The sequence below is a fragment of the Dermacentor andersoni genome, chromosome 2 (assembly GCF_023375885.2).
Source record: "Dermacentor andersoni chromosome 2, qqDerAnde1_hic_scaffold, whole genome shotgun sequence".
Lineage (NCBI taxonomy): Eukaryota > Metazoa > Arthropoda > Arachnida > Ixodida > Ixodidae > Dermacentor > Dermacentor andersoni.
Window position 1 is genome coordinate 176,193,367 of NC_092815.1, and position 15,143 is coordinate 176,208,509.

General features: G+C 44.6%; 1 protein-coding gene across 5 annotated transcripts in view; it reads right to left on the reverse strand.

The window, feature by feature from the left end:
* LOC126540415 (putative sodium-coupled neutral amino acid transporter 11) overlaps positions 1–15,143 on the reverse strand; it is an 83,661-nt gene that overhangs the window by 43,282 nt on the left and 25,236 nt on the right. Inside the window, exon 1 of one of the 5 annotated variants that reach the window (XM_050187230.3) lies at positions 2,640–2,798. The exons of 3 other annotated variants lie outside the window; for them this stretch is intronic. In XM_050187230.3, the coding sequence (XP_050043187.1) occupies positions 2,640–2,735 (96 nt within the window). In that variant the 5' untranslated portion in view covers positions 2,736–2,798. Of the gene's footprint in view, positions 1–2,639; positions 2,799–15,143 lie in introns of those variants that run through there. One more of the 5 variants, XM_055076012.2, reaches the window with a different exon arrangement.

Genomic DNA, 15,143 nt, shown 5'->3' on the forward strand with positions numbered 1-15,143 from the left:
TTCGTTCAAGATGCGGTGAACCGACGACTTTCACAAGCCAAGTGCTTCTATCATTCTAACAAAAAAGCTTTGACTGGGGCTAGTTGGCATGGCATTGTTCTGCTTGCTGCGCTATACTGTTACGCAAAGGACAAAATACACAGACACATATGTGCGCAAACTTTCAACTGTTCATTGTTCGCTGTTGCACGTCAAATATACACATGAAGAGTGACTATAAAATAAATATATAACACAAAATGCAAGACGAAAAAGAAGCCAAACTACACACAACTGATTTAACAATGACGAGTATGGCTAGATCAAACATTTGTTTATGAATTTAAAAGCTGATTCTCCCAACGCCACAGGAGGTGTACTAACGTGGTTACCCGAGTCATTTTTTAGCATTAAAAACGCTTCCAACATTTCACATGCTTTTTTTAGATCTGCATCGAACCGAGGCCTTAGTTTTTTTCAAGATTGGCTTGCAGCCTCATCGTGCGCAATGCGTCGCCAAATGTCCTGCTGACTCGAGCATTTTTGTCGAATATCTGTGCTCTCTTAACCTGATATTAATGCATCTGCCTGTTTGGCCTGTGTATGATTTTCCGCACGTGAAAGGTACCTTGTACACAAGGCTGTCGACACATTCCAAATACTTGTTTTTCCTTTGCATGCTTTATTTCGCATTCGTTCTTGTCAGATTTTGTTTCGTTATTTACTTTTTCGCATAAGCCTTTCATGACACCCCCCCCACCCTTCTGGCCCCGGGTGCACGGGGCCAGAAGGGGGGGGGGGGGGTGTCACATACGTCTGAAGATACCCAAAAATTGTCGATATCCTCGCCTTCCTCGGCTACACACAGGGGGGTGTAACAGAAGAGCTAAGGGCCCCGGGTGCCAGACGACCTAGCTACGCCACTGACAATGTTTGATGTAGCCATACTTGTCATTGTTAAACCAGATGTGCGTAGTTTGGCTTCTTTTTCGTCTTGCATTTGTGTTATATATTCATTTTACAGTCACCCTACGTGTATATATTTGACGTGCGATAGCGAACAATGAACAGTTGAAAGTTTGCGCACATGTCTGTCTGTGTTTTTTATCCTTTGTCTTTGTATAACAGTATAGCGCAGCAAGCAGAGCGATCATTCCAGCAGGCATTCGGCGGGTCACCAAGCACAAGAGAACGCACACAATCCATGTTTTCATTTTCGCACGGGTTGCACGGAGAGGCATCCTGATCTTGCATCGTCCTTATTGTCTTCATGACCTTGCCTAAAACGCTGGGTCCACTTGAACACTTATCTTTCATTAAGGGCATGTTCTCCGTAGGCATTTTGCAACAATTTATGAATTTCTGCACCTTCTGCCAAGAAATTTGACATTGATCTTTTGTTCCGTCTGTTCCTCGATCTCCATTACGACAAAGCCTAAAAACGGGTTGTACAAAAAAGTGCGCGCACAAGATTCTGCGTCTCAATCCTACTATAGGTCAACCGGGAGTGCGGCTCTGGACATTATTCCACCGTATTGTCAAATTCGCCATCTTGCGAGCTCTTAATGGCCAGGGAAGACCCAGAGGGCCTCTCTGATTGGCTCAAGATGCCGCCATTACCAAATTTGACAAGACAGAATGTGACGACGCCCAGAACAGCACTCCGGGTACTTTCGAGCGGAGAGAGCGATGCTGCTACATCCTCTCCTACATTTTTTCTGACTTACTGTAGAAACTTCTGGGACATACCTAGTATATATACTGGGTGACCCACGTAACTTTTGCCAAAATAAAAAGAAAGTATGCAAGTGGCAACGTCGCTGGACAGAACTAAAAAAAATGGAGGACGCTTAAGCATTCCAAGATCCCTGACTGCTTCTCACGCTTCACGGTAACTGTAGCTTATGCAACCGTAATGTTTACCGAGAAACGCTGTCGGCGAACGCTGTGCACAAGGCGAGCTTTCCGGCAGAAACGCGGCCCCTTGCATGGGCCAATTCCGGAAATGTGTACAGCCGCACCGAAAAATTTACATCGCCTTAAGGTTGCTGTTACCGTTCCGCATTTTTAATATTTCAGTGTGAGAATATTTAATATAAAAGGCATACGCTGTGGGTGTTTTGTTTCATGACATATGTTTCTACGTGGGCTGTCATTTTCAAAGTTCCGAGGAACAGCGGAGAATGTAAGACAAGGTATGAGCAACTTTAGTGATAGAATGGTGTGGCAATATAACCCGCATATACCGCATGTCATATAGCAAGGCGCGTGACATATATATATATATATACACGGGAATTTTCGCTCACGGGGACACCGACACCAGATTTTCTGCGACACGGGGCCCTTAACACTATCGCGTTAAAAATGAGAGGGAGAAAGGACAGGCAGAGAGTGAAAAAGCGCTGCTCACTCTCTTTATTTCCTTGTTGTGTGCGCGCTGTGAAAACCATGGAAATGACCCTGACTCGCCCCCCCCCCCCCCCCCCAAGCTTAAACATTCGTGAAATAAACCTGCTGCAAAAACTGGGACAAAATATATTACAGCGTGATAAAACGAGAACGCGGTAATTTTTGGGGCAATATATACGTATGTGCAGCGGTGAAAGTCGATCCCTCGGCAGGAATTTACATACACGCGCTCATACACCAGTTTTTACCTTTGCCGATTCGACCTTTCCTCCTTTCTCCGTGCCACCCACACCAGCGACTTCGTCAGGCAGCGCAGCTTCGCGTACTCTGAACGTCCCCTGCATTTTGCACGACTTGCACTACAGGCCGTCCGCCGGTCCTGTCGAGGGATAAACTCGGCCTTCCGGGCGTTGCGTTATCTCATCTGCCGCGTCGCGCGCGACATTGCCGTCTGCGGGGACATGTCGACAAGGTGTTGTATAGGAGCGACGTAATCTAGAATAACCCTTCCCTTAATCTCTCTTCCACGTCCACCCCACATGTGCGCCTGTCTCCGCGCTATGAGAGTGCCTGCTGCTGTTGTTTACGTCGTTCTAAAAAGACAATATATTAAGAGCAACCGCAACCGTGCAAAGCCCAAACACCATTTATCGTTGAAACGAAAATGAGAGAGATTCAGCTATAACGACGGCTATGACGGCCGCTCATTTTCACTTAATTAATAGTAATGATAATAAAAACATTATTCTAAATCTAGAGCGGAGTTAGACAAGAGAGTGAACGTAGTTCGAAGCAAACCACTGCAGAACACTTTATGCGATTCGCAAGCCTCCCCCCGCATAGACCATCACCAGTCGATCGCACTCAGAGTTCCAGCCCTAACTTATAGCGCCAATTCCGTTTGGTAAGAGCCTCCAGCATACAAGCTAAACGATCTATATATATTGAAAGCGACATTGGTTAACCCTTTCCCAATATTGCAGTATAGCGTAAACACTCATTTGTAGGTTTTCTTCGGTTTTCACTAAAGAACTTGACAATGACCTTCCGCATTTCCCACCCTTTGCATCACCCCATTACGTGAGACATCACATTTTCTCTTGAAGGTATTGCGAAGGTAATTGACTCATTAAAGTATTCTTAATCCGTTTATTTTATCTCACATTTTCAACGGTCTTTGTCATGCAGCACCCTGCCTCGCGAATGGAAGTTGGGTAAGATTGTTCCAGTTCCTAAGAAAGGCTGCTCTAAATACTGCCAATTTCCTTAACTAGTGTTTGCTCGGATATTATGCAGCATATCATTTACACCCATACCATCGGCTTCGTAAATTCTGCTAACATTTTTCAAGACAGGTCAACATGAGTTTCAAAAATGTTTTTCATGTGACACTAAACTCGCACCTTTTCCTTCACGACCTTCATACTAACACTGATAAAAACATACCCGTTGATGCCCTCTTCATTGATCTAGAAAAAGCATTTGACAAACTCCCACATAAGTGCTTGCTATTAAAACATTCACGACTTAACCTAAGCCCCCTTGTCCTGGACTGGATTAAAGATTTTCTTAATTATTGACAGCAATTAGTGCATGCTAAAAATACTTCTTCAAATCCATCTTCTGTTTTAGCTGGCGGGCCACCAGGCACTGTGTTGAGTTCACAAATATTTTTTTTTTATTTACAATAATAGAGAGTTTTAGAATAGGGGCCCCAATATTTTGGGGCCCCAAAGAGATTTGCGGGTGTTAGCGTTGGGGCACGCAGGAGTGAAGAGTTTTAGAATAGGGTTTTACGTTTGCGGATAGCGTCTTGCGCTGAAAACGCCACTACGGCGTCAAAGAAAAGCTATTAGAAATAATTAAATAAAATATACCATTTTATGATATGAATAGTAAATTTGACTAGCGTGTATTCGCGTTTAATTACAATTTAGAGGTTATTCTTCAAGCAGCAAACAATTAGTTGTGCTTAGTTTTGTGCAACAAAACCAACTTTACGTGCCTTCACCAGCCAAGCTTAGCCGTGTTAGGCCTACGAGCCATAAAATCCACACTCGAATTCGGAATCAGCGGCGTCTAATGAATGAATCTTCATAACACACGTTAGTTGAGAGAAAGCGATAACTGCAGTCACTTCTCCTAGCTTGCGAACTTCACGCGTTACCGCGAATCGAACCCGGTTTGGTGCTAGGTTAGAGCCGTCGCTTCGATGGGTGCCGCCATGTTTGTTGACGCAAAGCTTTTGGGAACGCTATTTGAGCTCCCGCTAAATCGGTGAAGTAGCGTTCCCAACGCAAAACCCAAACGCAGTTTGCGTCTCGCGCATGCGCAGTGGCTTCGACGCTATTTCTTTGGGGCCCCAAAACGTTTGGGGCCCCTATTCTAAAACTCTCTATTGACTTAACCTGTCTTTCCTCAAAGATACGCTTGTTTGCAGATGACTACTTCATTTATCGCCCAAACATTGACGTAACTGATAACCTGGCTCTCCAAAACTATTTACTAAAATTATATAAATGTTGTCGTGACTGGTTACTACATGTGAAGACTAACAAAACATCTTTAGTTTCTTTTCATAGACGACATGAGTACCCAACATATAAATACCCTCCTAATGTCAACGACATCACTTCACTCTTGCGCAAGGTATACCTATAGGCATTAATAGAGAGTTTTAGAATAGGGGCCCCAAACGCTTTGGGGCCCCAAAGAAATAGCGTCGAAGCCACTGCGCATGCGCGAGACACAAACTGCGTTTGGGTTTTGCGTTGGGAACGCTATTTCACCGATTTAGCGGGAGCTCAAATAGCGTTCCCAAAAGCTTTGCGTCAACAAACATGGTGGCACCCATCGAAGCGACGGCTCTAACCTAGCACCAAACTGGGTTCGATTCGCGGTAATGCGTGAAGTTCGCAAGCTAGGAGTAGTGACTGCAGTTCACTTCACCAGCTAAGCTTGGCTGGTGAAGGCACGTAAATTTGGTTTTGTTGCTCCAAACTAAGCACAACTAATTGTTTGCTGCTTGAAGAATAACCTCTAAATTGTAATTAAACGCGAATACACGCAAGTCAAAATTACTATTCATATCATAAGATGGTATATTTTATTTAATTATTTTTAATCGTTTTTCTTAGACGCCGTAGTGGCGCTGTCAGCGTAAGACGCTATTTGCAAACGCAAAGCCCTATTCTAAAACTCTTCACTCCTGCGTGCCCCAACGCTAACAGCCGCAAAGCTCTTTGGGGCCCCAAAATATTGGGGCCCCTATTCTAAATCTCTCTAATATCTGCTACGACCTAACTTGGGCAACACACATAACCAAGAATGCTAACGACTCTAACCGAACTTTAGGTTACCTCAGGCGGAAGATTGCAAGTGCGTCCCCTCTGTAAAATTATTAGCTCACAAACCTCTAATCCGACCCGAATTAAAGTGTGCTAGCTCTGTTTGGGATCCTGCTGAACATGTTCTAACTGTTCTTATTGAGTCAACGCAACACCGTGCCGTTAGATCCATATATTCCGATTACTCTTACATTACTCACGCAACGAACCAAAAAGAAAAAAGAAAGCACGTCCACCAGGTCTTTAAGTACGCCGCAAAACCGCAAGGCTTTTTCATTGTATCATAATTGTTTCCATGCCTTACCCAACCGTTCTCCCATCAATCCAGCTCGTCGCATCTCTCAACGCATCAGCCATGTTAACGCTGTATACCCTCCCCGTGCCCCCCACTTGCCACTCACCTTCAATATATTTTTTATTATTATTAAGACACCCATCGAATAGAACAATCTTCCCTCAAACGCCGTTCTTCGTGTCGACGCGACTCGCTTCAAAGCCGCCACTGAGTCACTTTCTGCCAACATCAACAAACTTGTTTTTGTTTTTTTTTTTACCCATCCCTCACGCTGTAAAACCCTGTGTACACGGTCCTTGAGGTATTGCAAATAAATAAAATAAAACAAATAAACAAGGAAGGTCCGTAGCAGCTATACAGCAGCGTTTGCTTCGACTACAAAGCACGCAGCCCACAGGGCCCGGGGCGGCCAAACACTTGACGCGTGACATGTCCGCCGGTATGCGATTTAAGTTCGCACGATCCGTCGCGCCAAGTGGCCGATCCGCGTGGGAACAGCGGCGCACGAGCCAATAACGCGAAGGATAAAAGAAAATTGAATGGAAAGGTGAACAAGCACCGTTACAATATCTGGTTACATAAACACTTTGTTGGTCTCGAAATCATGTGTTTAGCCTGCCTCTTGCGTAATTAATCTGCGTAAATCACGCTCATGTGCGGCAACCTGGGAAACTTCTATAGTGTGTGTGCGTGCGTGCGCGTGCGTGCGCGTGTGTGCGCGTGCGTGCGCGTGCGTGTGCGTGTGTGTGTGTGTGTGTGTGTGTGTGTGTGTGTGTGTGTGTGTGTGTGTGTGTGTGTGTGTGTGTGTGTGTGTGTGTGTGTGTGTGTGTGTGTGTGTGTGTGTGTGTGTGTGTGTGTGTGTGTGTGTGTGTGTGTGTGAATCTCACGCTATGTCTTTGTTTATCCACGGAGGCTCTGGATTAACTTAGACCCCCTGGGTGTTTTTGAATACTGCTCGCCGATCGGAAAGCGGCCGCCCACGTACGGTCGGGTTCGAACGCGCGACCAGAGAGCTCAGCAGCGCAACGCCATATATCCACTGCATGGGCTACCGCAACGGGTGGCGCGGTATAAAACACGCTTTGTGTGCCGTGAGGCCGGAGCGAGAGTCGAAAATCCCCGTGACGACTTGCTCCTACGTGACCAACCGCTTCGTCGTGACGTCACGACAGGGACCTCCTGGGGGAAGAAAACGGAAACTGAGTCCGTAGAATAGTAAATTATTTAGGGAGATCTGGGGCCTGCCGGTACGTTTTCTATAGGGTTTCAGAGCCCCGGACCTTTATTGAAAGCGCAAGAAATTGAGGAATAGTGCGAAATGTCGTTTCAGTACTCGTTTAACGGGTATACATACAGTTTGAGTAGAACCCTTTTCGTAAGCCTCCAGGTTTCTGCCCCGTAGGTGAGTACTGGTAAGACACAGCTATTATACACTTTTCTCTTGAGGGATAATGGCAACCTGCTGTTCATGATCTGAGAATGCCTGCCAAACGCATTGCAGTACATACAGTACTGCAATGCGTGTAGACAAAGAGGCCAGAACTCTATAATGAAACGGAGCATCTGCGCTGGCCCTCACCCGACGCTTGGTGCGGACACCTGGTCGACACGGCACGTGCGCTATAGATATCACCGGGGGCGCAGCAAGATATTGGAAACTCGTGGCCGGTTTCTCGAAATTAACATCGCGACGGCAGCGCGCATCGGCGTATTTTTAAGGACGGGTGCCGAGAGGCGTGTGTATACAGGGTGCGCACACTTCGATCCGCGCTCGTTTCGATCCAATCCCCAGAAACGGTGCGACCGGAACAGCACGCGTCTTGCGAGCATGCATAAAAAAAAATGGAGCTAAAGAAAAAAAAAAACATACGGTACGCACGGTATTTTCGCGAACTGCTTCCGCTGCTGCAAGCAAGCAATATTTGAAGGCAACGCGTAATTAAGCAGACGCATAGCGTGATCGGAAAGCGGATGGCAAACTTGCAGCTTCGTTGACGGCGCGGTATACATGATAATGCAAGGTCTTCGAAGGCGCAGCGGCAAGGTCTCGCCGGACGGAGAAAAAAAAAAAAAACGCGTTCGTGATTCTGCAGCCGTTAAAGCAGTTTTTAAAACGAATCTATATTTGCTTACCATCACGGCTTTGGCTTGGCTCCTGATGTCTGCTGCTGGGCCGGCCGATCGGTATGCCGGCGGATATATTTGTGCTTGCATGTATGCACGAAGATAATATGTGCGCCGATTGCAAGTACACAGCAAACGGGCTTATATACAACCCGTATATGCTGACCTGAAGATTAGCGCTAAGCGCACTTCTGTTATGCGTAATAATAATAATAATAAAAGAAATTCCTCCATTAGACCTGAACATACAACGTCGGCTCACAGACATACCCCTTAAGCACACCGACATCTTAGTGGAATATATAGCATATTATGTTTTCAATGGATTCCTCAATTTACTCGATTTTCTTTGATCTAGTCATACGGTATGTGCAACTGTGACACGAGGTACAGAATACTTAAATGTATACCTATAGATGTGTGCCGCACATTGCGTGCGTACACGTGCCGTGACCGTTATTCCACCGACGAGCATCGGACGTCGCCCTCGTTCTCGTGATGGCTGCCTACAGCCGTCTCAGAGTGTGCATCCGTTTCATTTTTATTTCGCTGCGGAACTCTATAGCGCCGGCACGTCAGTGTGGCATCACGAATTTCAATGTATTCACTCCTATTTGGCATGTTGTGGCTCCGTATACAGAAGTTTTTGGATCTCGTTAAGTACAGTTTTAGACGAATCATTTCGCCTTTTGTGTCTTGTGTATATGGACACTTTGGTCACAGACCAATAGTACGATAAATACGGCTTACCCGTAATACTGATAGAAAACAAACCATTCACTGAGGAAAAGAAGAAAAAGAAACCGTTTTCATCAAGGTAAGTTTGTTTCTTCACATCGTACTGGGGATTCTTAGTCCAATGTTTCCTTCACGTTTGCTCTCGGCCTGATGTGACTCGCCATGTTCTTCGGTGGCATTATCTCTCCTGGACGAGCTGCTGCAAAATATATGGGCGCATTGGTTTTGGGCGTTTTCTGTAGTTTGGCAGCTTTAGCCATAGACTATTTTACGGAAGCGTTAAGGTGCCACCATCTCGGGCTGTTAACGCTCCTGAACGAAGTGTACGCGTTACTTCAGTCGATTCGCAAGCATGAAAACAGTCGTATAAATGCGTTCAGCGCTTTGCGACCACGTTACGTGACTTCACTTCTCATAAAGCTTAGAAATTGTTTGTGTAACAGCCCAAGATGGCGGCTCCCATGAGTCGAATGTAAAATCGTCCGTAGGCACTTACTGTACGGTCGATCACGCAGACCAGTGCATATCTTAACAATATTCACGCAACTGATCGGCAGGAACGCCTATAACGGACCGTCTGCGCAATTGCCGTTCATGCCGGCAGCAGAAGGCACAAAGCTGCCCTTGCTTCGCATAATTACATGATTTACCACGTAACTTGAGCCATACTTTAAAAATGTACACATGTCACGTGGCTGGACCGAACGAAGCTAATGTCGTTTGCCGTCGCTTGGAGATACTCAAGTTATCTTTTTCATTAGTCCCAATTAATTAATCGAGTTCTGAAATGTTATAGTGAGATGAAAAGAGTAAATGAGAAAATTGTATAGCAACACGAAGAACTCCCGACACAGCTTTCTGTTGCTCAATACGTGCTACATGAAAGTGCTTTACCGAGCGTGAAAGAATCCTGCGAACACACGTAAAATTGGCGCTCGGGTGACCGCTCGAGGCACTTTGCGTATGTTCGCGGGCTTCTTTCACGCTCGGAAAAACCCCTTTATGTAACACGAATTGAGCAACACAAAGCTGTGTCGGGAGTTTTGCATGTCGCTCGACAATCTTCTCATTGACACTTGTCATGTAAATATAGTAATTAAGAAGGTGATTAATTAACCCAGAGTAATCATATAATTAGGCGGAATGCAAGAAATAATCTATGCCCAAGCGAAGACAAACAACATTACCGCTCGGTCCAACTACGTGGCATATGGGTATGTTTAAGGTTCTGCTCAAGTTACGTGGGATATACCTTGCATATACAGAGCTGATTGAGCGGAATGTGATGGTGCGTCCACTTGGCTTCTTGGTCGCTTCGCAGCCAAGCTGACTGCGCGTCGTACGCGCTCTGGGAGACGCACTTATCAGAAACGCGAAACCCATTGGTTACAAGAACTTAGCGAGTGGCTCTATCTAAATAAACTTGACTTAAATGCAAAAAAAAACGAAATTCACAGTTTTTTATTCCAAGAATAAGCAAACAGACCACGACGTAAAGCTTTTTTATTCTGGATCGCAACTTGAACATGTCTCAAGCCATTCGTTTCTGGGTGTTACATTTCACAAAAACCTAAGCTGGGCAGAACACATAAATAAGGTACGCACTAAGGTTGCACGATCTGTCGGCTTGCTACAACGGATCCGATGCATTGTGCCTATCGGGCTTCTCATACAATTGTACTTTTCGTTTGTGCACTCGCATCTTAGCTACTGCCTCTTGGTATGGGGAAACGGTAATAAAACAGACATAGAAAAATTGGCAGTTTTGCAACGGCGAGCTGTCCGGTTGCTGAACTTCTCAAAACAATACATAGGATCTTCTATACTAATGATGCGCTACAACATTCCTAATATTAGAGACTCTTACAAAACAAAGATCTGTATACGGCTATTTAAGCAGATCTCCAGCAACAGGGAACTATTTTCTACTCTTTACCTGAGTAGAGACACGGGATACAACCTACGTCACACATCAATAGTATTAAAGAAACCAAGGACAAAATATGGCACGCAAACGATCGAATATGAAACCATTTCTTTATGTAATATGTACCCTAACATTGTTGACGAAGCTATAAATTCTAGAACAATTCACAAATTTAAACATGCAATACAAAACATAATATTTTCTGATCACTGTGTGTTTAACGAATGTTAATAAAGTTTGTTTAATGTCAATAGTAATGTTATTAATGTTATATTCTGAATGTATAATTTTGTTAATAACAGAATGTTCTTATTTTTCCTGTGCTGTATTTATTCAGTTACTTGCTATTTGGCAAACGGTTTATACTTTTCATTGTTTAAAATTTTGCTGTAAATAGTTTTGAAGTTTTGTGTCATATTAGTTGTACTTTGTTATCAGTTGACTGCTACTTCTGCTGCTCCAGCGAGGTAAAGGCCTTAGTCAGGAGGATTACGCCCTCCTTTTGCCTTACCTTGCGGGCAAACCTTGTATTTATGTTGCCCAAAATAAACAGTTCTTTGCATATGCCTGAGCGCCTGAAGTATAGACGGATGCTCAGTTCACACACGGCCGCGCTGGAAAGCTGGCACTGTCGTTCCCCCATATATCTATCGACCGACCCTTTTCGCGAAGCAGTTAGCTCTAGAGAAACGAGATGGCGCTTTCGGCGGCGCGCCACGCGTTGCCTCAGCGAAAACGCACGAATACGCGAAAGCATTACCTCTTCCGGCCTGCTTCTGTGCGACGAGCTGTCGGAAATGCAACCTGCTTTTCTCTGACGCACTGTGCTCCATTCACGCAGCAAAATATGGAGCGGTGGAGTGAAGACGTGTGCAGTATAGTTGGCTGCAAAGAATGGTGACTAGCATATTAAGGGACGGACTGAATCTTTGTGTCCAAGTTCACGGACCGCTGGCTGCCACATAAGGGCTACCCGTGTTGCCGGCTCTTGACGATACACGGCTTCCCTCGAGGATTAAAAAAAAAAAAAAAAGAAGCTCGTTCGCCGGCGTTGTAGCGCTAACCTCCAAGGGAAGGACTTCAACCCCCGGAACGTCTGCACGAGTGAGTACCGCTCGTTATACGGTGACAATGGGAGTATAGCTCCGCTTCTTGGCATACAATAAGCTTCTCGCACGTTATCTACGCACGTGCACCCCAACTCGCACGCCAACTTGCGCCCACTCTATAGCAAACATATCAAGAACTTGATAAGTGAACGGGCGCACACTTGAATCAATGTGCCGAAGCATGCTTCGGCGCCTTGAATCAAGTGGGCCGTCACCCATGCATGGCTGACGGCGACTACACTGACAGCACACTATAATGTTCGAAGCTGAACGTTTCGTAACGGCCTACACAGTAAGCGAGTGACTATAGCGGCAATACGTATTTGCTACAAGCTATTACAGCGTAGAGAATATCTATATTACAAGTCTTGTGCCCAGTAAAAAATCTAATACAACTGAGCACACCCGCGAGCACACCCGCGAGCGTACAGTTCTCCGAGCTACCGCCCGGAAAACTGTACTGAGTCAGGAACGTGGCAAGCTGCTACTTAAACGTATTTGCTAGATAAAGAACGAATAGCTAAACACACTGATACTGACTCTATTAATAGGCGAAAAGTTGGGATGCCTGGGAATACATTTTTATCCCCGCTTTTATTACAAGCACCGTATATGCTGCTCGCGCCGGTTGGACAAAGGGTAATTAGCTCCGAAAGCGCCTACATGTCCTTTGAAGCTGTAGCCAAAGCTTCGCGTGTCGTCCACCCAGTCTCCGTCTACCATGTCAGCCGAAACAGAGGTTTGTAGAGGCGCACCGGCGTCATGCACACCCATTGCAAGCACAGGAGGGAAAAGAGGCAGCTGAGGCAAGCAATGGATGTTAGGAGAATATTAGGAGTGTTTTTTTAATTGTATAATGTCATGGGAACCACAAATTAATAAGCTAATAACTAATATTTCCAAATGTGTAGGTATACTTGCACGACTGCAGCGTTCCCTGCTTCCAGTTTCCGTTAAGATAACACTTTATAACAGCTTGTTTTTATCGCATGTCAATTATTGTTTTTTGGTACGGGGAAGTACAACAGCAACGAACATTGATAGACTATACAAACTACAGAAAAAAGCGATTAGGCACATTGCTTATGCTGACTACTATGCACACACGGGTGAATTATTTAAGCGGTTTAACATTATCCCAATTCATCAGCTTTACGAGTATTACCTAGTAATAAGATATAAAAAATCCCTGCTCAATAGCAATCGAGCTTTTTTTGGATATTTTTCAACTTGAACCATACACTATCCCCTACCCTACTCGTCACCAACAACACTGGATCATTCCATTGTGCAGAACACACTTTGGCCGACAAATGCTTCGCTTCACTGTTCCTGTTTTATTAAACAAATTAATTAAAAAAAAGATAATAATTGAAGAATGTGGCATACGTGTTATTAGGGAAGCCCTTTTATCATGAAATCAACGCAATATTATTTATCACTAACTAAACTTTCAGTGTATATTGGAATTTGTCTTCATGTATTATACTGTATAATTTCACCGTAAAGGAATCTGTATATCTATATTTTCAGTTCATGATGAATCTATGTGTATTACGACTTGTAAAATATTAACCCCTTCTTGCTATGAACGAATTTTGTTCGTCTGTCCTCAATGCATTCCATGTATCAGGGAGGCTCGGGTTCCCCTCAAGTGACTGATGTCACTTTTATCCCGAGCCTGCCCTCATCCTTGAGATGAAAATAAACTGACTTGATTTGACTTGATTTGATACGTCACCACGTGATCAAGCATGGCGGCGCCCACGGGATCGCCGTGAAAAGTGGTCTATAGATTCCCACCCCCATCTCTCTTTCTCTCTTCGACTAAATAAATTTTCTAAGCGCTTTTTCGTCTGCCCTCCGCGTTTCTGGCCAACCTAACAAGGCACTTGCAGAAAAATACGGCAGGCAGCTAATGTGTGCGACATTATGGCGTGCCTTTAGAAGAAAGACGACGCACATTAATGAGTGACGTTCAACGTTACGTGCAGACGCTGAGAGTATATGTCCGACTACTGCAGACGCACTCTTTGTCTGCGCAGCAATAATGTTGTATATATTTTTATTCATCGAATAAAAGTGTGAGCAAGGAGCATGCAACCTCGCAACATGTATACACACCAAAGCGTATGCAATAAATTAACGTTTGTTTTAAAATCTCACTCATATGCGTTCAGGAACACAAACTCGCTCCCTGCAGCTCTCTAGTATGCACTTGAAGTCGTGAGGCATTGCGTATAAAGGTCCGCGAGCTTTTCAAGAATAATATCTCCTTCATCTTTGATTGAATCGGCTGTTATTCCATCTTACTAGGATAACAGAGCAGCCATACAATCAAGGTTGCGTTACTGTTCTTGGTACTGTTATATGTCAATATAGAAGTTGCCTGCTGCCTTTACTATATCATCGAAATTGCTGGTGACATCACCCTGCTTATCTTTGGCTTCATACATGTTGTTCTTTCTCGTGCCGAGTTTCTTTCTCACCGATTTCATTCTGCGCCCGTTTTTCTCTGCTTCCTCAATCTTCCCGACATTATAATTTCGAATATCGCTTACTTCTTTCTTGTTTATCAGATTTGGCAGTTCAGCGACTTCTATAGCTGGTCTCTTGAGTCTTTCATGTTTCGTCCTTTCTTTATTATATCCTTAGTTACTTGGAAGAACTTGATGCCCATTATTGGTGTCTTACCTTCCACTTCAATTTCTGCTTCTGAAATCAGCCTATAGTTACGGTTTCATTGTACCTCTGTGTTATCTCCATCTTTCTGTTCTAAAGCAGCATATTTGTTTGCTAGCACCAGCCTGAATTCATCCACTTTTACTCTGACTGCGTCTAGGTCAGAATCAAGAAATTTATATTCGAACATATCGAAGAAAATATTCCTAAATCAAGGCGCGTACGCCTTTATTCTTTGCGATGATGAGAGCTAAGCTAAAGAAAAGACTACGTGCACGCTTCGTCATCAAACGTTTGCCTAAAATATAGTCCCCCCCCCTCCCACACACACACACAGGAAAAAAGGAACTGCAGGCGCCGCACATGAGGACCACGTGTTGTCCTATAGGAGACAATGCCGAATGAGGGCATACATGTAGCCCTGTGTCTCGTCAGGCGCAAGCCTTAAGAAAAAGAAAATGAGGCATATTTTAAGCGCGGCGTCTCCACATCTTTATGCATGGACGCTAATTGCGTGAGGGCGACCTGAC